Source organism: Photinus pyralis, unplaced genomic scaffold (assembly GCF_008802855.1).
Source record: "Photinus pyralis isolate 1611_PpyrPB1 unplaced genomic scaffold, Ppyr1.3 Ppyr1.4_LG8, whole genome shotgun sequence".
In the NCBI taxonomy this organism is placed as follows: Eukaryota; Metazoa; Arthropoda; class Insecta; order Coleoptera; family Lampyridae; genus Photinus; species Photinus pyralis.
The window spans coordinates 33,051,790-33,076,970 of NW_022170819.1; the positions used below are offsets into that span (position 1 = coordinate 33,051,790).

General features: G+C 36.5%; 1 protein-coding gene and 1 long non-coding RNA gene across 2 annotated transcripts; one reads left to right on the forward strand and one right to left on the reverse strand.

Moving 5' to 3' along the window:
- The first annotated feature begins 1,690 nt into the window (after positions 1-1,690).
- LOC116178951 lies at positions 1,691-8,290 on the forward strand. The gene is made up of 3 exons (XR_004146922.1): positions 1,691-2,118; positions 7,563-7,610; positions 7,663-8,290. It is a non-coding gene; the product is annotated as an uncharacterized LOC116178951 (long non-coding RNA).
- LOC116178950 lies at positions 3,216-4,245 on the reverse strand. The gene is made up of 3 exons (XM_031498615.1): positions 3,830-4,245; positions 3,543-3,726; positions 3,216-3,484 (listed from the first exon to the last, which is right to left on the reverse strand). The coding sequence occupies exons 1-3, from the start codon at positions 4,075-4,077 to the stop codon at positions 3,434-3,436; spliced, it is 483 nt and encodes a 160-aa protein (XP_031354475.1). The 5' UTR covers positions 4,078-4,245; the 3' UTR covers positions 3,216-3,433.
- Positions 8,291-25,181: the final 16,891 nt, after the last annotated feature.

A 25,181-nucleotide genomic window follows, 5' to 3' on the forward strand; every position in this document is an offset into this window, starting at 1 on the left:
CTACATCAAACTATTTTCGCACTTATGCGGATAGGGGACAGAAAGGTTACACGCGTGGTAGAGTTTAATGTTTAAGATGTAGGTATAGGGAAGTCATTAACAATAAACTTAGGATCAAAAACAAAGAAAAGAGAAAATGGAGCACATTTCAAAAGGTGTAAGAATGGCCAACATTCAAGCTTTGAAGCTACAAGTTCACAGTTGAAGTTCATTAAATCTAATTTGAAAAAATTACGTGTTGTGTATTTTAAGGTGGCACACTATTAGTTAAATTCACATGTCTTTAGTTTAGTAAACTTTAATTAATCATAACGCAGAAGTACAGAAATTATTAATATCGAATTTAATATCTTAATTGAAAGGCGATGCGTAACTAACTAAAAAATAATAATTGACAATCCTTTTTTTTCCTAGCAACAGCGCGCTAGATTTTTCGACTTAATTCTAATTTAAATTGAGAACATAATATTACGTAAACTTGTGGCGGCATCATATTTGTGTTGAGAGGAAACAATTATAATAAATTTTCTCAATTTCTCAATTCTTATTTGCTTTCTTCGAATCTTTTGCTCGAGTTTGTTAGTGAATTTTTGGGATTTCTTAGTTTTTGTTATGCATTTTCTCTGAATTATGAAAATTTTCATTAATGTAATCTCATTTTAGTTATATTACAATTTACACATGTAGTGATATCAACAAAAATTATCGCAATATCTACTCAATGGCGTCTTAAAATTTACCTAATCTGAAGCGAGTGAAAAACAAGAAAAGGTGCGGCTACTGTGGACAACGTAATTTCTGTTGATAACTAAGTGAAGATATCACATCTATCTATGATAAATAAAAGTGTTTACGATAATTAGCATGCCCCTTATCAATTGTCAGAAAGAAGTAACGATTGCTAAATCAAATCAATCCACTTATACCTGTTATTCAATAATTTTAGGTAAGTGACGAACGTGTTTTATAAATAAATCTTCAATATCTATTAAATAGGCGACATACCAGCGCAGAATTGACGGTGTGACTACCACTCCACCCACGTATAAGTTTGCTGTCAAATACTAGACCAAGGAATTTATGTTCTGACACAACCGTTATAGCGCAGTGGGTTCATCATATTGTCTCCCTCGCAATCGGCCAAAATGCATACAGACGGTTTTTTGACTGAGTCCCCCTGTAGAATATTTTCCATTTTTATATTGTCGGTACCACTCACTGCTCTTGCCAAGTCATTTACGTATAGCATAGTCTTGCTAGTTTGAGATATTTGATTAGCTATTCGGTTAATTGCTATGAGAAATAGGGTTGTGCTGGACACTGAACCTTGAGGTATCCCATTCAGTTGTTCGTATATGCCGGAATATATCAACAACTCGTACTCGAAATTTACGTTCTTCAGAAACTATTTATCATCCTTGGTAGCCTACTTTTCAGTCCCCATGTCTTTTTAATGTTCTCATAATATAATGTTTCTAGACCGTATCAAACGCTTTTTGCAAATCGAATTATACTATACATAATGTGTGTTGTGTTTTCGTGTTTCGTGTTTTCTAACACAGAAATTAACCTATAGATAGTACCTATAGTAGATCATACGTTCTGGGATTTTTCCAATACAAGAAGATAGCGTAATCGGTCTAAATTATTGAGGGTTGGATTTATTTTCCTTGGGCCACGCTAGAATAGTGGTAACTTTCCATTGTTGTGGTTGCGAGCCACTGAATTTCTGTAGCAACGTCTGTCAGTCAATGAAGTTCAACGGTGTAATGCGACTGCGATATTGGGAATAATTCCACGTTCTAATAATTTTATGTAAATGTTTATAGTCGTAAAAAAATTGGCAAAAACATAGAACTAATTTAAATTGGGTTTTTTGATTGATAAGTATGAAAAGAGGGTAAATCTAAAGGTAAGTGGAATAGATTTTGAACCAGATTGATGTTTTTTTATTTTCACGGTCGAAATATGATGCCACAGCCGGAAAACAGTAGGAAGCCGTCACCGTTTCCCGAGTTGTTCCACTCCTAGAGCTTTAACTCCTGATATAACCCCTGTCAATTCTGCGCTGGTATGTCGCCAATAAAAGATATAGAATATCTCTTTGTAAAGACGTAGGTATGTCACATAAATCTGAAATTATTGAATAACAAGTATAAGTGGATTGATTTGATATAACAATCGTTCTTTTTCACTGATAAGGGGCAATAAATTATAGTAAATACTTTTATTTATTATATATAGATATGAAATCTCTACTTAGTTTATCAACAGAAATTACGTTGTGTACAATAATAGCTATCTTCCTTGCTTTGAAGTGCTTTTATATTAAATTTTAAGACTCCATTGAATGGATAGCGCGATCATTTTCTCGTATCACTACACGTGTAAACTTTGTTTCAAGGGTGCTGAACCTTTCGTCACACTATCTGACGTCATATCAAAATTAAGGCAGGTCGTAAATTAGTAGTTGGTTTACATATTGTCACATTGACGTTTCAACTTATTTATTAAGGTGTCACTATCGTTCATTATTATCAGACCGTCCAAGTTGACAATCACTTGTAAGGCATCTGGTCCTGATAGGTTTTTTCCTGTCCCCAGGTTTTATAATGGCTAAATGGTCATGTATTTTATGTAGAGGAACTCCGTTGGTATGAATTAAACTCGAGATTAAACTTTTTCCACCGTTTGTAATCACCTCATGTAACTGATTCTTTGCACCGACGACAGTGGAAATGGATACTGCCAGAGCATCAGAAACTCTTTGAGATGAAGTGTATGATGGTTACAGAAAACGCATAGGAACATTTGTAACTTAAAGTTTGTTTAGGCAGTTCGTAAATTAATATTTCGTTTACCTAATGTTGATGTGAAATTAAGCATGCTACCAATGTGAAGAATACGCGTTAAGTTGCGCGAATTTTAATGACCCTTAACTAGCCATTTGCAGAAGTAGAATAGGCCATGGTTTATCGGTAAGCCTTTCGCATTTATATATCTTACAAATTTGAGATAAAGCGTAGGCATTATACCACAGGCTCATTGAAATAACAACGCATACATACAGTTTCTGTTCTTTTGCCACACACTCGAGATATTCGCATAAGGATCTTGAATATCTACTGTTCCGATTTATTAAAAAAAAAACGCAATTGTGAGAGAAAACAGGTAGTGAAGATATTTATTCCTGAAAAAACTCTCAAATGTTCATATTCAAATCGTATGTACAAAAGAAAAAAACGACACTACACCACAAGTAGGTATATATGTATAAACGGCCCAAAATAATATTCTTAAACACGCTGATTCTCTTCTGCCTCATGAATATAATCATCATAATAATCTTCGTCACTATCAGATTCGTCCAAGTTGACAACCACCGGTAAGATGTCTAATGTATCAATATGTTGTTCCCGTTCCTAGGCCTGGTTTATAATGCTTCTGTATGATCAAAATATCTTTTCCATTTTTCCGGTGTAACCTAAACAATAAAGTTATTAAGTACTACTGTTTCACAAAACAGCATATAAAGAGGTTACTTTGTGCAGTGCCTCATTCCATAAAGACAAAACGGCACTGTGTGTGACAGGCTGAATTGAACCGATCCTTGCATCGTAATGCCGTTTGCATTCTGACCATACCATTTCGATTGGATTATACTCGCAGTGATATGGAGGAAGTCCCAAAACACGATGACCATGTTGTAATGCTAATTCGTTCAATCTGTAAAAATCAACGTGGAGTGAAAAAAAAACCATAACAATCTGTTTCCTATCCAAAGGTCTACCTAACTGCAACCAAACATTTAATTATCAGCGATGCCTACCTAAATAGTTTTGGTGGTATATGATTTTTCACTTCTTCCCAGATCTGATCTTGCATCATTGTTGGTGCAAATGTAATGTCTCGTGATGTTAGCCACTTTATAAGTGACATTTTTGTCCAGCATTGATTTGGACTTTTTTCTACCAATCCTGAATGGTAAGAAGCGTTGTCCATAATTATAAGAGAAGGTTCATCCAAGTTCGGGATCAATTGTTGTTCAAACCACTTCTCAAAGTTAAGGCAATTCATGGAGTCATGATAGTCTCCGGACTTGCTACCAGATTTAATAATTAGACTTGCGTTTGGTACAAATCCATCTTCTGATCCTGCATGGAGTATTATATACCGGACCCCTTCACCACTTTTTTTTCTAACTGTTTTGAGAGTACCATCTTGCCAGCTTCTTCTAAAAGACCCTTTACTGTATATCCAGGTTTCGTCTAAAACCACAGGTCGTAATGGAAAGAGTGAAGTTTCGTTGTGTTTAAAGTCTCTCAAAAATTGTAGTCTTCTTTGAGCTACATAGAGCTGTTCCATTAAAAATAATCTATTAGAAACGGTGCATCTCCGCCACGTGAATTTCAGTTTCTTCAAACTGCGGGATAAAGAGGTAGCAGATATTTCTACGCCATCAAGTCGTTGAAGATTACTGTGTAAAGAACGGAGTGTAACATTCTCACCTATAAAATCAATTCAATACCTAAGTGTTCTCGCGAACATCTTCATTCTGTGTATCGGTTCGTCATATTTACCTAATTGTAACGGTAATGACCTAAATTCATGATATGAGGGAATCGAACGTTTATGTAAAATTTTTAAAATACTTGTCTGTTAACGGCGTTGCTGCACTGTGGACTTGCCTAAGCGTTTTCAACTTTGATGATATTTACTTCACTTTTAACACAAACTACCTAATCAAAAGGCATTTAACACTGGAAATCTGTCTATAACGAAAATCGTTTGACGGATTGATATTATTGACAGATCAATAATTGGTTTATTTGTCACGACTTACGTTAATGACGTAATTTTTTTGTCTCAATCGATTTAAATGTAATGAAGAGAGAATCACATTTATGACGTCAGGTTCAGCACCAGTGAAACAAAGTATATAGGTAAAATAATAAGTTTTCCGTTGCACGTCATTAATTTTCTGACGTCGTTCTTATGCTGCGTTGACAAACATTTGGTGTACTATAGAACTATTTACAAATCATTGTATCTACTGCTTGCACGTTTGACCTACTAAGCATGTAGTATCAACAATTTTAGAATCGCTTTTACGTGCATGAAATGACCTTTAAATTGCAGCCATAAAACCACATGTTTTTTTTTATAGTACCCCGCCCAGTACCTACACTCATAGTTAATATATCCTTACAATCCTCAAAACTTGAATCAAATAAACATTAACACATGAAAATTATACAAAAATAAACCGACTAGACAACCTATATAGGTTACCAATCTTAGCTTTAAATTCAGTTATCATGAACTACAAAATATCTACGTGTACAGGAATGTAACGATTCGAATTACTTACAGGCGATCGATTTTTTAATGTTGGAGCTTTATGTAAGGATTAACACTTTGAAGAACATACTGGAAAGATAAGAACAGACAGCAATTTCGATAAATTCATTAATTAACCTTTCTACATGGTTTAAAGGCTTGACAACTTACCTCTCAATTTACATGTCATACTTGATCATCAGTCAGATAGTATTTTGTAGTAATAAGTCCCTTTTATGTAATTCTTTTATAAACAATCTTACAGTGTAAATAAATACAAATTACTTAATTTGCAAATTAACAAGAATCTTCTGTGTCACTGTCACTATCTTCCCCTAAATTGGTAGTATATCTTGCATATCTAACATTTTTTCTCTTTCATACCATTTCATTATTTCACCTTCTGTGTCTGATTGAATTTTTCCATAATAGGTACTGGTGTCACGACTTTAACTGCTTCTTGCCACATATTTAACAATCAGCTGTTCTCCCATCTCCACCAATAAGTTTGAATGCTTTGAATGTCACCTTTTTTTCCATGAAGCATTAGGTGCTTTGTTATATTCCATATTGTGATATGGCGCATTATCGATAATAATGACGGTTCATTTAAATTTGGAAGCAATTGTGAATTGATTTTGAAACCAATGCAAGAAATTCGTCTAGTTCACTTCTCCGTTATAATCACCACTTGAAGTTTTTGATGCAAATATTAAATTTGTACCAGGTATGAATCCTTTCTCATTTCCAGCATACAGAATTATTTGTCTGTAACATATTTTTGGCTATAATTATTGTTACCACTATTAATAATAAACCAACCGCTTTCCATCAGTTTTGATAGCTTTCACACTTCTTCCATTACTATCTTGCCATGAGCGTTGTATATAGTGCCATTTTGGAATATCCACGTTTCATTCAGAAAATCAAATTGGTACAAATTTTTTTTTTGAAATCTGTATTGGCGCAGAAAACGAATTCTTTTACTTGTCCCATGGAGTAGTTCCATTAGACCTCGTCTGGGCTCGTCTTTTTTCCATTTAAATCCAATTTCTTTTAGCGCTGTTGGCAATGATACCAATGAACCATGAAAAATGGCTTTTTCACGAAGCTATTCATGCACAGATGCCAATGTAACATGCACTCCTGCAACTTTGTGCCACTCTCTACGATAATTACTTAGTAGAATAGGTATCTAATGAAAAAATTATGCTTTTGTTACCTCTCTTACTGTCTGCAAAGGTAACAAGGGGCCTCCATGGTCACGCTCTTGTTCAAAATACAGAATTAAAGATGCTACCATTTTTTTAGCAGTGCTATCCAAATTCTCCGTCATCGTAATAAATAACGCTTCACAGTACGACAAAAAGTTGTTCTTAAAAGAACAGTTTGGTTTGTGGAATTGAGAAGTTTGATAAAAAGGCAAGAAACTACGATAAACTAGACGATTCGAAGCACACACGAGGTGACAGATAGCAACATAACCTGAAATGCATAGCGCAGAGTCGCGCCAACGTCGCATTTCTGTGCCAACTGTATAATTTCAAATAAACTGTTTTTAACTTATAACAACACATCCTAGTTAAATATTTAGGTTGGTACGTGAAATTATTCCAGTAATGACGTGCAACGGAAAACTTGTTATTTTACATTATATATGTGCATTGTGCAATATAGATAAATATGAGATTAATCCAAGAAGGCAGATCATAAAACTTAAAAACTTAGAAATTGAGAATCGAAAAGATTTCATTACACATTGACACAAGTTCACCTATACATTATACGATGAACCTTGGGCCTTAAATTTACCTTGTATAGGGTTTTCGCTATAAAAAGCGTTGCACGTCATCAACAGAAGAAAATGGCATGCCAATTTAAATCAAGATTTGGCGGATTTATATTCATTATTATTTAGTTACTTTTTGGGAGAATAAGTTGGCAGGTTCGGAATTTTTTTTACAATGTTGTCAAACGTTATTTGGTGACATTTGACACTTTGGTTCGGTTTTTGCGTGTGAAAGTTTTCGGTTATTCTTGTGGTTGTTGTTATGATTCATCTTCGCTCTTAGTGCAAAAAAATGTGTTCTTTTCAGAACAAAATTGCTGTTTATGTACATTCTACCGTTATTTGCATTTGTGCTCGTCACAATGCCGAAACATTTGAACAGTAAAGCGAAGGAACTCCTTGCCTCTTCTCTTTAATTCAATATTTTGAACAGGAACGAGATAATGGGGGTTCCTTATTACCATTAGGTTCAGTTCGAGAGGTAAGAATGGTTTCAATTACTTCTGACTACTTCTAATTGTGATTAACTTCAGCGCGTTGCGGCAGCATTACATTTACACATTTCTACGCTCAGCAGAATTTCCCAAGCTGTTAAACAAAACGAAGCTTTGATATCGCAGATCTTGTATTTGCATCTAAAAGTACTGGCGATTACCATGGAGAAATGAATCGTGAAAATTGTTTACATTGGTTTGAAAAACAATTATCAGTAAATTTAGAAGAACCAAGTGTTATCGTATTGGACAATGCTTCTTACTATAACACCTTATTGACATAAAATCCGAACAACTCGTGGAGAAAACCAGATTTTCAAGATTGGTTACACAATAAACTTAAACTTGCGATTGTTAATCTCAGAAATGTGGAAAAATTCAATTAATCACACCGAAAAGATAATAAAGGAATGGTATGAACGCGAAAAACAATTGGATATTGCAGAAATGGTCCCAATCATTATAAACTGGGTGAAAATGATAGTTGAGTGATGAAAATAAAACTGCAATTACCTAAGTCACGAGAACTGTGTATTAAAATTTATTTTCTTTTATGTTAACAAAATGGAATGTTACGTAGTCTGAAAAGTATCTTTCACCTTTTTACGATCATATCAGCTTATGTTGATTATCATTTTATGTAGTTCAATAAAATTTCTTGTGGTTTTGTCTCGGTTGAACTTACTAGTCTCAAATTCCACTACGGCAAGAGTTGGCCAAATAACGTAAAATCAGTCAAGATTTCAAGCAAGCATTAACTTGATATTTATTTGCTGATGGCCTATGCAATGGGTTATAACTTCCGAAACATTTACATAATGCCGCAAAGCCCACATTCCTCATCTTTCTGCTCACAACGGCAGCGATACGTTATAAACAAAATGCTAATAGTACTACAGACTTAGTGGACTGCACTTTCCTTGAACCCGTCACAGCACAGTAGGAATGGGTTTTATTTATGCACAGTAGGTTGGTTTCACACAGAGAACCCAAAAAATGATCTCTGAATTTTCTAGTTCCTCTGGATGGTAGAAACATAACCTAAAAGTGTTTCATAAATAAAAGATTAATATATCAGCATACCTTAGAAATATTTGGCAATGCCGTGTATTGTTGACGTCATCAAATCAATGACGTGCAACGCTTTTTATAGCGAAAACCCTATAGCTTGAATGCTTATAGTCAGAGAGCTATCATTATTGACTCGTGATATAATCTACTATTTTACTAATTTAAATAGTTCAATACACAAGTGACAAGTTACAGTTATTTATTATACCTACAAGACGGTAAAGGGGGTCCGTTAACTTAGCACCACCATTTCAAATTACTGATTAAAGATAGATTGCGCTAGAATCTCTATAGCTAGCGCCACTTTGAGTTCAGCTAGCGCCATTATAGATTTTGCAGAAAATCCCTTGACTTTCGGGGGGTGCTATATTAACGCTAGCACCACCATTGCGTCCGATCATTTCCAAAAGCAAGCGCTGTGCTCGCCAGACCTAGCGCCACAAATTTTAGAGCTAGCGCCACCCCCCAATAGGGTGGAGAGCAATTTTTCCTAGCAGCACCATTTTGTCTTTTCGGGTAAAATTTTTACGTTTGGTGCTCTGCTGACCTAGCGCCACTAATTTTAGAGCTAGTTTTATAATTTTGCGGTGTCTGTCCGTCTGTCCGTTAGCACGATATCTCGATAGCGAATTTACCGATTACTATGAAATTTTGTAGATGGATTCTTTATCACATTTGTAGATCGGAGTTCGTGAATTGGCAATATAGCCCAAAAAATAAGGAAGGCCCTTTTGACATCTCTGTGAGTTATGAACCGAATTCACAATGCCCTTTTCGCATCTCGACCATGTACAAACCGGATTGAAAACTTTCTTATTTATGGAAGCATTTAACAGAAATTTGATACATAGCCACTTGGAATAAAAGCAAATTTAACGCCAGTTTCAAAATTTGGTTTTGTGCATCATGTGCGGTGCCAATTTTCTTATTTATGGAAGCAATTAAATGAAATTTCATACATATACACTTTAAATAAAAGCAAAAATAACAGCAAGTTCAAATTTGGTTTTGCACATGCTGTAGCCATACCCAGGAGCTCGTTTTCTATATTTATTTACACGTCGATGCGAAAAGGGCATTGTGAATGTTGACAGATTAGGCTCAACTTTTGGAATTGCGTGTTATATAGCTAAAGCTATACGAATATTGAATTTCATGCAATTCGGTTCAAAACTCACCCAGATGTCAAAAGGGCATTCCTTATTTTTTGGGCTATATTGCCAATTCACGAACTTCGATCTACAAATTTGATAAAGAATCCATCTACAACATTTCATCGTAATCGGTCCATTCGTTATCGAGATATTGTGGTAACCTCGGTGGTAACGGACAGACGGACAGACACCGCATCTGGGATGGTCAAACTCTTTACCATTTTTAAACCCGAATGTGCAAATCTGTCCCTCTTAGGGTCGGAAATAATAAACAAATTATTTTAATTTGAAATCCTTTACTTTTTGAATTGATCGTTCTGTTTAAAGTAAAAAAGTTCCAATAAAAATACTAAAATTTGTATGTAAAGTAGCAAGATTGTAAATATGAACATCCCTTCATTTCAAAGTAAACAGACGGTGAGGTATGCAGGTACAAACTTACTTAAATCCTTTATGAATGCGCAAAAGTTGTAAATTATTTGTCACATCAAGGGTTTACAGGCGCGTCAATTGTGTAAAGTTTGGTATATCTGTATTGTTAAAAACAACACCTTTAGATAGTAGTCGACGCGACGTACATAGGTATATAATTTACAATTTATCGGGAGCAAATACACAAGAGCTTGATTTTTAATCGGATAATTTTATTTTTACACGAAAGTTTTGTTGCAACGGAAAAAACTCGAGACCAAAAGTGTGATAAAATCGCGACAGTTTTAGCTGGAGCGATTTTATTAACATTATGCTTTTGATCGAGAGTTTTTTCCAGGAGGCAACACAATTTGAGTGAATTAAAAATAAAATTATCCTGACTTAAAACCAAGGTCGAGTGTATTTTAGAGAGATTAATAAAAAACAGTAAATTTTACAACCACTACATACGCATTCCTACACGCATTTTTATCGCTGTTAAAAAGCTACATGGCGTTTAATCAGATAAAAAATCATTTGATTGGTTAGACTTTGAAACAATCACCAAGCTGATTGGTCGTATATTAATGGAGTGTATTAATCATATAAAATACATATGCCTTATGGTTATTATTTGCACATTACACATAAGTATATAAGAATCTGCTTCTTTGTTTTTTAGCAGAATTAACAAATATGCTGATTGATTTAACGACTTTATATAGGTTATGAGTAGGTACGTTCGTTGAAATTTTCAAATTTTGCACTGCGCTGTGTTCTAAACGATTTAGGGCGTGGTAGTGAAATTAATACTGTGACTTACAAAAAAAATTGTTTAGTGAGTAGAGCACAAAACGGAAAAATTTCACAAGAAACCGTAATATGGAAATTTTAAAATTAAAAATTCATAACGAATGATAATTTTCTTTCATGGGGATCGTAGTCCCCCATTACACTGACTGGCCACGTTACCTGCACGTTGTATCGCAATACTTAAATTTGTCGTAAGTAAGTGGTAGCTCGGGGTTCCCCAGTAATATTGGTAAGTAATGCGTTTTCCCAGGTATTCCACAAAATTTTCGAGCTTCTCTACACCAAGGTCCCAATGTCTTTACTGCGAAAGGTATAAAAATATGGTTCTGTTCTATAATTGAACTGTATTTCCTTATTTTTATACTTGCCGCAGATTCAGCTACTGCACCACTCGTTTTACTCGAAAATTAATCCAAAATATTTCAGTGGTCAGTGGTCAGTTATAAAGCTAGGAAAAACTGTCCCAGACTACTTGGTTGTGGCGCCAACTCCTAAGATTTTGACTCTATCTGGGAGATATGTCAGCAAAACACAAAATAGCAAAATTGTACACGAAAAAACAAACCGGTGGTAATATACTACAAAAAAGGACCCCCCCACAATGTTGGGGATTGGGCGCCAGCTCTGCAATTTGTGGCGCTAGCTGGCGCTACGTTTAGAGAATACAGCGCAGCGCTTGCTTTTGGTAGTCATCGAACACAATGGTGGTGTTGACGTTAATATACCACCCCCAAAAGTTAAAGGCTTTTCTGCAAAATCTATAATGACGCTAGCTGAACCCAAAGTGGCGCTAGCCATAGAGATTCTAGCGCAATCTGTCTTTAGTCAGAAATTTGAAATGGTGGTGCTATAAGTGAACGGACCCCGATAAAGGGATATTTTAACCATTGAATGAAAGATATTAATTCACGAGTGGAAGTTGTTGGCAATTTCTAAAAGCACAAGCACCCAAACCTTCCACGGGAGTATAGCCCGCTTCCTTCTCGTAGTGAAATGCAGACCGCGAAGCACAGGCAATAAGTAAGTCTACCTAGCAGTAGTAAGTTTTCTGTTTACAACAAATAGTGTTTAGCAGACGAGTTACCTTGCCGCGATCAACATCCTCCTCTCGCTCCTCTGTCTCCATGATGGCATATGATGGTCCTTCAAAGCGCCGTTGGGCAGAGCTCGATCCCGATACTCCTACTGATGAGAGTCGTTGTACGGCCTTTATGAACTTGATGGCGAGACCTTAACCCTTACTGATATCAACCTCAAAAGATACAGCTTCTAAAAGACCCGAAATGCTAGGATCCTTATCACGTACCTATCGAAATCATCTTTAGGGAGGGGGTCAAATCCAAACTTGTCCGCGGACGTGCATATTGTAGTGAGACGGTAAACTATATGCAGTCCTCCTTAGATGCTTTGGTGGCGTCTCTTCCTACCCCAGCCCCCATGAGTTATTCCGTTGCTATCAGAGCAGCGGTTCCGGAGCGTGTGAAAATTCTTTCGGGAATGTCTGTAGAGCCTAAATCCTAAATCCCCCTACGTTATAAGATCCTCTGATCTTTCTCCGGGGCAGGTCAAGGAGACCACCCTCTCCCAGAACTTCGGTTCTGCTTTCGAGGAAGTACTCCTTGGTCTGGCGGATAGATCCTTGAAGGTGATGTTCCAGTTTGACCCGCGCGAAACGAGTACCTGTCACTGAATGCTTGAGTGCGACGGCGGCCCGTATGTCTCAAACGGAGGACTGTAACATCCTGGTGGCGTGAAGACTGGACAGGCTGAAAAAGGTAGTGTGCACATTGAGGCGTTACTTTCAAAAAGCTCCATCGGAGTCAAAGGCATAGTGGCATGAGTCCTATAAGTCAGCCTGCAAACGATATAAAATGGAAGTGATGAAAGCAAGGTTTGGATCATGGAAGCGTTTTGTCGAATCTACCATGTCAGCTAACCCCTGGGGAGTAGTATACCGCATATCCTGTCAAAAGCACGTTCTCACTTTCTAAGTTTTCGTAAATGTGATGATCTGCCTTCTTCGAATTTTCATGAATTTAAACTTATATTTATTCATATTATACACGTCAATGTTGTTAAAAAAGTGTAGTGATACCCAAAAATGATCGCAATATCTATTCAATGGAGTCTTAAAATTTAATATAAAGACAAGGACAAGGAAAATAGCTATTATTGTAAACAACGTAATGTCTTTTTGATAAACTACTAAGTAGAGATTTCATCCATAGGTATCTATGTATAAAAGTGTTTACAATATAATTTTCATTCCCCTTGTCAATTGCCAAGGAGAAATTACACAACGTTTGCAATATCAAATCAATCCACATACTTAATATTTAATAATTTTTAGATAACTGACGTACGTCTTTACAAAAACATTTTTTATACCTATCACTGTGTTAATAAATAGGCGATATACCAGTGGCGAATTGACGAGAGGGTATTAGGAGTTAAAACTCTAGGACTGCCACAACTCGGGAAACAGTAATGGCTTCCTACTTGAGGGTACGACACTCTTGTCCAGCTATGGTATCACGTTTCGGGAGTGAAAAACATCAATACACCAAGCTGGTTCAACATTTGCAACCTCCAATGGCAGTTCTCCTTCCTCTGGAATTGAAAATGTCTTCCACTTACCTTTGGATTTGTAGCCTTCTTTTCATATCTATATCAATCAAAATATATACAATTTAAATTAGTTCTTGTACAATATTTTTTGACGGTTTGTAAGGTAATTAAGGAAACTATACACATTTACAAAAAAGTCAATTTCCGTATTCCGAAGCCTCCAAAATCACACGGAAGAGTTGCTTGATTATGTGTTGAATCATGCACAGTTATTTGTTATCTTTTCCAGACAATTACCGAACAGATCATCACAACCATGTAACAAATCCAGGTGCTGATACAGTAGAGAGCAACGTAGTAAATAAGTTAGCTTAGGGTATTTAGTAGTATTGTAAAAAATAACGAGGAAATCTAACTATTCTTCCTACTCGGGTGATCGTTTTGGGATTGTTGTTTGTGTTTTTATATGTTCGGTGCCTAACAATTGATTTAATTGGCAAAAGTGAGAAATCGAACTGACGGCCTAGGTCTGTCTGTAGACATCCTGAGAGGAACTCCAAAACGGGAGATCCAGTGTTATTGCCTATTTTTAACATATTAAAAAAAACGCGCTATTGTGGCCACTTTGTCCGTCCGTCCGTCCGCTTGTTCGTTGAGACGGTACTAGTTCTTTATCATAAGAGCTATTGTTCTACTTTTTTCGCTGTGCAATGCTATCTTTCATATTTGTTGCCGGATTTTTACGATTTTAACAGAAATTACATCATACAAATGGGAAATGAATGCAAGTGGAAATGCGCTTTTGTGTAAATCGTTTACGATTGCTTTTTAACTTGTTATCCTTTTGGTACTTACTCTTTCTCTCATTAGACTTTTTATTTTCTTCCGAATTTGAGCTCTCATAGGAACACTGATTTTTATATCCCATGCCTCCACACGAATAACATCTTATTCCCGATTTACTACTTTTCTTCGATGTCTTCTTATTTGATAACAAAGCAACTTCATGATTTTCCTTGTATTTATCATGTTGAAGTAATTTAGCTTTTACGAAATCACTTGTAATTGATTCAACACAATTTTCAATTGCCATGGGATCATATTCTGGAGTAAGGCCACAAGAAAGTAACACCCAAAAACTCATCATCCACCGAATGTTGCATATCTTGTAACTTTTGAGCTAGTGACATTCCCTCATTTACATATGCCTCCATAGTTTTATATTCTTTTAACTTAATTCTTACTAACTACCTGATCAAACTCAATCTCCTTGACAATCCCGTATCTTCATAAGCCTTTGATAAATTTTACCAAGCTTCCATCGCAAGTTTTCTGAACTTAACACTTCTCTGAAGTATAACGTTGACTTTCGTACTAACTTATTTTTCTATCGATTTACACTAAAACGCACACACGCACTTAATAATCTGGGCCCATAACCTGTGAGAATATGACAAAACTACTTATAACTCTCGCCAGGAAGGATTGCCGGTCACAGCACACCTTGTGTTGATCTGCAATCTATGTTTTTCTTAAGATACGAGCGACTTCCGGAATAGGATAGTGCAGGGGATAGTGCCAATGTTGAACGAAAAGTCTTTTTGTTCAACATTGACATGATACTATCCCGGATGTCGCTCACATCTTTAGAAAAACGTAAATTGTAGACTAGGATCAAGTGTTCTGTGACCGGCAATCTTTCCTGGCGAGAGGTTTATGTAATAAGCTGGCGCTGGGTGGATATCAAACTTGATTATAATATATTCCAAACCTTTGGTCCGATTTAACAGACGCTCTTTGTACGCAGTTTAGTGCGCGCCCTCTGTGTCCGATTTAACGGTCACTCTTCGGTTTGACTCTGCAACCGAGTTTGTATTAGGAACATAATAATTATGTTCCCCCTTTTCTTGTCTTACGGAAAAAAGTTTCTTTTTAATCCTCGTCGCCAATGTAATAACCCAGTAAAACACCACTATTTGAAATACGCTTTTTATTTCAACTCCAACAAACATATCTAACTCGTAGACAGTTCTATCTCTAACGGCAAACGCCTACTCTTCTTTCTCGTTCGGATCCGCATCCATTGCGGGTCTCTACATGTACCACGGCTATCCTGCAAAGGTGTATTGTATGCGTCTCTCACCCCCATATGCTGCATTTTTTATTAATGTATTAATTTTCTTTTAAGGTATTTAATTATTGGTAACCTATACGTATAAATTACACTGGGAGCGTGCCGTGTGTGCCCGGCTTCCTATAATTACCAGGCTCCGCTGTAAGAGCTGGCAATGCCGCGTCAATACCGAACAGTTGGCCTACCATCTCTACTGTTGTGTTACTGAATTATTAAGAAACCAATGTAGGATATTGTTTTTTTTTGCCATTTTTAAAAGTGGTAAAGGTAACAGATTATTTCTGACAATATTATAACACGATGTTTTAATTGTTCCAACAAGAAATCGATTTGTTTTCACCTAAATTTTTCAAAAGTATATTTCTTGCATCACTCACAAAATGAGATATATCACTTATTATCATAATTTCATAAAAATGGCGCGTAAGTGTCGCAAGTGTGCGGAGCCTGTTACGCGTTCCGAAGATTTTATACACTGAGGAAAAATTCTTGCATTTTAAAAAGTAATTCCGGGTTTTTTTCCAAAATTTAAAGATTATTCACATTCTTGTCTGCCCCAAGGTTTTTTTACAACTCATAGACCGATTTTTAAGTACTGCTTTTGCAGCGTGAAAGTTGTAATGAAAAGAAAACAGTAAAAATAGTTAATCTTAGTTAAATATAATCGAACTGCTTTAAGTCCATTCTAGACAATGAACGTTTTCCGTAGGATTAATTGTAACTTATTCCGGATAGACAGTTTTTTTTACTAAGCACTGAGTACTTAAACCAAATGCTAATGGTAATTTAAACATCTGCATGAACTATAGCAATAACGTATACCGTATTTTACACTTAAAAAGACAGCACTGCAACGTAATGTTCTCTTCAATTCGGTTATATTACACTAGCGAGTACTGCTGAAATAGCACGTCTTCTATGGAAAAAAAAACATTCTTTACGGGGACGACACCATCTCGGAAGCAGTTTAATTACCCTTTTGATTATACATTTTGTCCTTTGTAATGTAAATAAGCCTAATACGTGCCGCTCGATTTATCATTATAATTCTCATATTATACAGGGTGCGTCGATAATCTCTTGCAAATGTAGATTGCAAATCCAGTCGATAATGATACTAGGAATAGTAGGTAATGATGTTTGTACTAAATTGAAGTTTATTTAAGTTAGGTGCATACAACAACAACAAAATAACTAGCTAAAGAAAATAACCTATACCTAAAAGAATATAAACATAAACATAAAAAATAACATTCTAAGACAATATCAGACTATATCATATATTTTCCGGAGGCATTCCTTTTTGTTTGAAAACCTGTGGCACCAATGTAAGATGTGTAGAACAGTAACGGAGATTCTTTAGGAAATATTGAAACAATTTCGTGTGACCACCTTGTAAATTCGACTCTACTAAGCTTTCCAGAATTGTCCTCTAGCTCATGACGCACAATAAGTTGTGCCAATCTGCGTCTTGCCGAAGCATCTAAACTCCCTCCGCTGTTGCCATGTAACAGCAAGGATCTTCCCTCTTGGATATACCTATAACAAGGTATAGCAGATCATAAGGCACTTACCTATAGCTAACACAAATAACAAACACTGGGAACGGAAAACTTAAAATGTCAACCTATAGCGCCAAAAATGAAGAAGTAAAGTGTTTGCGCGTCTTTACGTTAGCAAAAAATTGATAAGTTACGTATTTATAATCCAGACAGTAAAGTAATGCAATAATACCTACCTGTTCTGCTAATTTAACAGTCTTTTCATTTCTCATCATGGTATTGTTTGTTAAAAAATAATTCTACATCTTAAAGCACAGTACATCCACTGTTGTCATCGCCGTTCGACAAATTTTATTATAAGTTTCTATAGGTAAATTACCAGGAAAAGCTTGTTATATTGTAGATACGGGATACTACGTTTAATTCGATTAGGATTTTGGCATTTAAGCTTTATGCCGTAAATGATTTGTAATTTTTTCATAAACCCCCAACATATATGAAAGGAATAGGTAGGCATTTAATAATGAGCCGAATATGGAGCAATGAGCAAACATATATACCTAGTACCATTGGGCATTGATTACCCAACGCTAGTACCTACGTGCTTTATAATTAATCAATATAGTTGAATGTTCCCTATTTTATTCAAAGCACGAGAATGGTAATATGTAGGTACCATTCCGCCTACAGGAAATAAGTATAAACTTCATGTTTAACTGTAAGGTGATGAACACTGGGTATTAATCCTATACATACATGTACTGATTATCTAAACGTCTAAGCTAAGCTATAGCCTTGGCCACTGTAAACACTCTCGCAGTAATGTTATTGGTTATAAACCTGGGACATTCTGGTGTTATTATTACTTATGACTTTCAGTACAACCTACAAATATTCTGTAATTCCCGTCAACTCATCGTTATCCAGTGTTTCTCTTAGTACCTTTATGTTGAACGGTAAAACGTATTTCTGGGATGTTAAAGAATTACATTCTTTCGTATTAGTTTCCAAAATTACTTATTTTTATACTGTATTCCAGATTAATTGAGAATTCCATGTTTGTATTGTTATATGCCAATTACTAATTTTTCTCAGTGTAACTCTCGTAGTAAATCAGACCGTTCCACTTCAGGCACCCCTATTGATAACAGCTCTTCAACTTCAAATAGGAATAGTAGTAGCAGTGCAGATAACGCTCATGGCGAGTCGAATTCATCCTCAATCAATTGTTGCACAATTACGTCAAATACTAATGGCTCTAATAATACAGTCCTACTCTCCACAGCAAAGGTCGATGTTTTGGATGTGTTTGGCAATACTCATGAAGCTCGTTTTTTATTAGTCACGCTAACTTTCTCTCTTTAGACTTTAGTCGTCGCTTGAAATTACCCTTTGCCAAATGTGACACTACAGTTCTTGGAATTGGTTCGACTAGTAGCAAAATACACGGAAGTGCGAGCGCAGTTATAATTTCCAAAATTAATACGCATAAAAGATATTGTTTAGATGTATTAGTAGTAGATCAAATTACCAATCAAATGCCTCCAATTTCCGTCGATATAAGTCGTTTTAATTACTTAGTTTCAATTCCCTTAGCTGATACTGAATTTCATATTCCTCGAAAGGTAGATGGAATAATTGGAGCCAGTTTATTTGCACAATTGTTGGGCCGAGAGCGGATTTCAGGCCCTCCAAATACACCCTTAGCTATAGAGACTCAGCTTGGATTTGTTTTAATGGGAGTTGCACCCACCATATCTCCTTGCACACATAGTTTCTTTATCGCTTTGGAACCTCCGTTGGAGACACTGGTACAACGATTTTGGGAAGTAGAGGATGTGCCCTCTTTAAATTTAGTAAGTCCGGAGGACGTCAAGTGTGAACACCATTTTCGATCTACTTACAAAAGAGGAAGTGATGGAAGATATACCGTGGCCTTGCCTTTTCAACTCAATAGTTCTTTGTTAGGGGATTCCTATGCGGTAGCACTTCGTAGATTTTTGGCCTTAGAACAAAAACTAGATAGAGATGGAGATCTTAAAATACATTATGCAAATATTATTCGAGACTACCTAGCCCAAGGTCATATGTCAAAGGTTACGAACCACATTTGCTCGGAACCGCATTATTTTATTCCTCATCACGCAATCTTTAAACCTAATTCTAGTACTACTCCGGTTCGAATTGTTTTCGATGCTTCGTGCAAAACTACCTCTCTTTATTCTTTAAACGACCTTTTATTTGTCGGTCCTAAGCTACAAGCGGATGTTTGTACGATGTTGTTGAATTTTAGACTATTTGCAATAGCTCTTTCCGCGGACATTCGCCAAATGTATAAGCAAATTAACCTTTGCGAGAACGATCGCAAATATCAAAAAATACTTTGGAGATTTTCGAGCCAAGAATCAATAGAAACCTATCAACTAAACACCGTATCGTATTCTAGCCCTTAGGATTGTTCGTCAACTAGCAGAGGATAAAGAATCAACTTTCCCCATAGCTGCCGAAATAGTGAAAAGAGATATGTATGTTGATGACCTCGTCACCAGTATTCCAACCACGAGTTTAGCCATGACCGCCTATTCGCAGTTAAAGGAATTATTTGGTAGAGGTGGTTTTCAGTTAGTCAAATGGGCAACAAATTCTCCAACACTAATAGAAAACATCCGTGAAGATGATTGCATTACTAATCCTATTGATTTTGACAGCTCCAACTTTAAAGTAAACGCACTATACTCTCCACCGTTGCACGGTGTTATGACCCTTTAGGATTTCTGGCTCCTGTGATTTTGAACTTGAAACTCTTAATCAAAGAATGTTGGGTGCTCCACCTAGATTGGGACGAACCATGCCCTAACAGTATAGCACAAAGATGGCAGCTAATTAACACCCAACTTTCTCATCTTTTAGAATTTGAGGTACCTCGGCATATTGGAGTTACGAACAATCAGAGTGTAGCATTGGTAGGATTCACAGATGCATGTCTAACATCCTATGGTGCGTTGATGTACTTGCAAAGTATTACTAATAGAAATTAAGTTCGAGTATCCCATGATACAAGTATTCTTTGTATCATGCGAGTATCCTATTCCCGCGTCGTCCTCGACCTTGGCGACGCTCGTCCGAGGCTTCTGTTCGTGTATTTGGAACCGCCTTTCACCTATGTGGGGGGTCGGCCCAGCACAGGGTTAGCTAAGGGTACGCGTGCTCGCTACGCACGTAAGGTAAAAGGTTACCTTCCCTTGCGGATTTATTATTATTATTATTATTAATATTTGATTCTCTCGGTCTTGCCGGTTCTAATCCTAGTCAAACGGACTATTGTCAAGTCTGGCTAGTTATTTCTGAGGTGTTTCTTGTGAGAACTCAGGTCTAGCCTGGTTAACTAATCGCACGGATTAAAATCAAGTAACGATTAGTGTCTGTGTCTGTGTCTGGTGAAGTTAGGTAGGGTCCTAAAAAAAAAGAAAATTCACACACGCACATTGGAAATCTAGGGATAGTATGTAATTCATACTTACCAACATAGCTATTGATGGCCACAATAGCCAACGCTATCATGAAAGAGGAAAACAAAACAAAAAAATTGCTTAAAGCATTGAATAAAAATTTATTCAATGCTTAAGAGTCTTCTTTACCCAAGCGCAACTTTTTTACATTATAGTATATAGATCATTATAGTTGCAAGAGACAAGATTATATTATTACTTTGTCAACTCCTGTCTTGGTCCTTAGTTAGCTCCCGCCGACACTGAGCAGCGGCGCCACTTGTTACACTGAAATTGTTGATTTACCGCCCGCCAAGATACAGACTTTATTTACAAAAAACATGATTTCATTTTTTGGGGTAATGTTTAGAAGTAACTTATCTAAAAAACTGTCGGTTTACTTTTTCCATAAATCGTTTTGATCGCGAGTAAAAAAATTAAACAGATTAGCGCAATAATTGGTGCAAAACAGCTAATCTTTAAACAATCAATATTCATTTGCTATGGCACTTAAAAAAAAATAGTCCGAACATTTTGTAGATAAAGGTCTAAATTTATAAAATAGTTCTTTACAAAAATTTTTTATGGCAGGCGCTCTTATGGAAATTTACAATGGGTGGAGTGGGTACAGAAGACTCTTAAAGTTAAGTCGAACTTATAATCTATGGCAACGATTATTAAGACAATCGTTGCTATGGTATTTAATTTATGCTTAACTTTAAGAGATACTTAATTTTGACGGTGCAATTGGCCCTTAGTGCTTTTGGCTAAAATTTGCCCTAAAACATTTGAGCCAGGCCATGGATGAGGAACTGTGCAGATTTCCTGTTTTGTTCTCCAATCCGGGTTTGGTCCCTATTAAGCTCTGAAAAACACTCCAAGGCCAAATTTTGAAACGATTGGTCGCTTCTAAAGCTAATTACCGTGCACACGTGCGCCCATCTTCACGTGTTGTAAAATTCCTCTATCTCTCTCTTTCTTTCTCTTATGCGGTTTTTGTGACTGTAAACTGTGGAGACCACTTGTGCAACAGTATTAACGTACAAAACTACAGACCAATATCAATATTGAGTGTCTTCTCAAAAATCTTTGAAAAGATAGTTAGTACAAAATTATGGTCGTTTTTAAATAAATACATGGTCATCACGGATTGCCAGCACGGCTTTCGTCCAGGATATTCGACGGCATCCGCAAACTATGAATTTACCCAGTATCTTTTTCGGGAACTAGACAAAAAGAATATTATTGTGGCACTTCAATTTGACCTATCGAGTGCATTCGACAGCGTCAATAAGCAAATTGTGTGTGCAAAATTGGAAAGGTACGGATTAAGGGGCACGATAAACGAATGGCTCTACTCCTACCTGTCAAACCGTTCAATCGTTGTAAAGGGGAATGGAAATATGTCCGACAAATTCAATCTCGAGATAGGGACCCCGCAAGGGAGTGTACTTGGCCCACTGATCTTCCTTCTATTCATAAATGACCTCCCAGAATACATTTCTAGCGGTAAATTATTTATGTACGCCGACGATACCACTGTTGTGGTGAGTGGAAATACTACACAGGATATCGTCCATAATGTCGAGATAGTACTAAATCAATTTGAGTCATGGTGTGGGAAGAATGGGCTAGCTGTCAACTACAACAAATCTGCGTTCATTGAAATTCATTCCAAATACTGTGATACAAACACATTCACCTTTAAAATGAACAACCATGTAATACCAAGTGCACGGAGCACAAAATTCTTAGGCATACGCCTTGATGATACGTTGTCTTGGTCTACCCAGGTGTCTGATGTCTGCTGCAAGCTTAACAAGATTTACTACCTAATGGTGAAGCTCAAAAACTCATTTGGACCTGGAGTTTTACTAAGTGTGTACTATGCATTAGCATACTCAGCGATTAGTTATAATATTGCAGTATGGGGAGCCAGCATTTACTGTGACAGAGTGTTTGTGTTGCAAAAAAGACTACTCCGATTAATTTTCAATATTAAATACAATCATTCGTGCCGAGGGGTTTTCCGCAGCCATCGAATTCTAACCTTGTTTTCCATAAATGTACTCCACTGTGTGACTCACATACATATGCACAAGAATACCTATTTGCTCAATAAAGATGTGCACACTTACGATACTAGACACAAGGATAATCTCCGACCAAGTAAACCACGACATTCTTTTTTTAAGAAGTCGCCTGAGTATAAGAGCGCTAGTAGAAGGGGGACACCTTCCGCCATCTTGGATTTTGTGACGTCAGCTGACCTTGGGTTTTTCCCAAGGTCATGGGTTTTTCCCCAGGTCATGGGTTTTTCCCAAGGTCGTGGCCTTGGGGTTTCCCTGACCTTGGGTTTTTCCCAAGGTCGTGGCTTTGGGTTTTTCCCAAGGTCGTGGCTTTGGGTTTTCCCCAAGGTCGTGACCTTGGGTTTTCCCCAAGGTCGTGGCCTTGGGTTTTTCCCAAGGTCATGGCTTTGGGTTTTCCCAAGGTCGTGGTTTTGGGTTTTTCCCAATGTCGTGGCTTTGGGTTTTCCCAAGGTCGTGGTCTTGGGGTTTTTCCCAAGATCGTGACTTTGGTACAGGATCATGGTCTTGGATCCTGGGGCAGGGTTGTGATTATGGATTCTGGATCAAGGTCGTGGTCTTGGATGCTGAGTTGAGATTGTGTGATTTGGATTCTGGGATTTGAGTTGGACTAAAATTGTGCTCTGGGATTTTCCTAGCGAATTTAAAAGAGAGAGGTGTAGAGAAAAATAAGAGATGTTGTATTACAAACCTAATCTAAGTACATACTCTTAGAAAATGGTAATCCATACATTTCAAATTTTACAAAGAAGAAGAAGAGGAAAAAGCAAAGCGAGAAGCAAGCAAAACAAGAAAATATTTGTGTACTTACTTTTTCTTAGTTTTTGTTTGAAAATCCTTGTTTTTTCCAAGTTTATCACACACACACACACACACCCTAACATATAAGAAAGAGAGATGCACAGATTAGCACTGTATAATTACGTAAACTGCAGTAGATTATGCGAGGCTAATAAAACTTGTAACAATACGTTAGGTGATGTTAATGAGTCGGTAGTCAAATACTAACTGAAATTAGAGCGTACATTTCTTATTTGGGTATTTCCCGAGGCCATTGCAATGGGTTTCCTCAAGTCATGGCCTTGGACTATGAACTTGTCGTAGCATTGGGTTTTCCCCAAGGTCATGGTCTTGGACTTTGACCTCCCCAAGGTCATGGTCTTGGACTTTGACCTCGAGTTTTTCCAAGGTCGTGGTCTTGGACTTTGACCTCGAGTTTTTCCAGGATCGTGGTCACGTAGTCGACCGCTATGCTTTAAACCAACTTACTTATCAAATGCATTTAAGATATCCACACTCAACGGGGGCTGCACGAGGTCACTACTAAGAAGCTGTATCAATCTAGTTGGTAATAATCGATGTTAATTTCTTAACTACTGTCGCTTACTAAGCGAAATAAGAAAGGAATTGAAAAAATGCAATTAAGAAGGTGTAGTTGGAAAAAACAAATTAAGCTGTGCTAGTGAAAGTATTTGTGTAATGACATACGGTGGAACTCAACGACAAATTATTCAAAACGCTGCTAATTGTAAACGATCAGAAGGCCAAAATAAATTCTCATCAATCTTCTTAGTTTTTTCTTGTAGCCAAGTAGTGGGTAATGATCCTGTACCATTTCCACAGAATTTGCAAATTTTTGTTACGAGTTTTGTAAATCGAGACAATCACAAAAATTCACGGTATTGCGAACGAGTATTGTAATAAAACGAGTACGTAATAGGCTTCTCTTCAAGATGCACTTCAGCCACGTCCTACAAGCATATTAATCGGATATTTTGCTCGGGGCTATATGCCCGGAGCGATATTCTGATTGTAAACCGAAACGTAGTAGTCTTGAATGTTTGTGAAAAACTGGGTATCAAGTTTATCTACTTACAAAGTTTTGTACGATACGCGCGAAAATCGTTGTGTAGTTGTAATTTTTTTCCACTTTTTCGAATATTCAAAATTGTTGATGAAATAAAATTAAAACACAAAAGTTTTGATTTGAAGTTATGTGATGGTCTTTTTTCAGAAAAGTAGAGTAGTTTGAATTATATAAAAATGAGGAGATGAGGTACAAAATGTTAATTTTCGCTAAGTTCAAATTATTATTCAATTTTAAAAGCGATTGCTGTTTTCTGATATTGAACTTTTATATGTATTTATGGAAGATAGCACGTGTGTGGTATATGTTTCAAGATAGAGATTGTAAAAAAAAAATCGAATTTAATTTTATTTAATTAACTTGTTCAATTTTCTTAGTTTTTTCTTATAGCCAAGTAGTGGGTAATGATCCTGTACCATTTCCTCAGAACTTGCAAATTTTTGTTACGAGTTTTTGGATGTTT

Bases quoted from the DNA above. Each gene is read 5' to 3' on its own strand.
- LOC116178950 (XM_031498615.1), bottom strand. From the start codon at position 4,077: ATGAATTGCCTTAACTTTGAGAAGTGGTTTGAACAACAATTGATCCCG. The intron at 3,727-3,829 runs GTAGGCATCGCT...TGATTTTTACAG, and splicing joins ATACCACCAAAACTATTTAG to ATTGAACGAATTAGCATTAC. The intron at 3,485-3,542 runs GTAACCTCTTTA...TTTATTGTTTAG, and splicing joins GGAATGAGGCACTGCACAAA to GTTACACCGGAAAAATGGAA.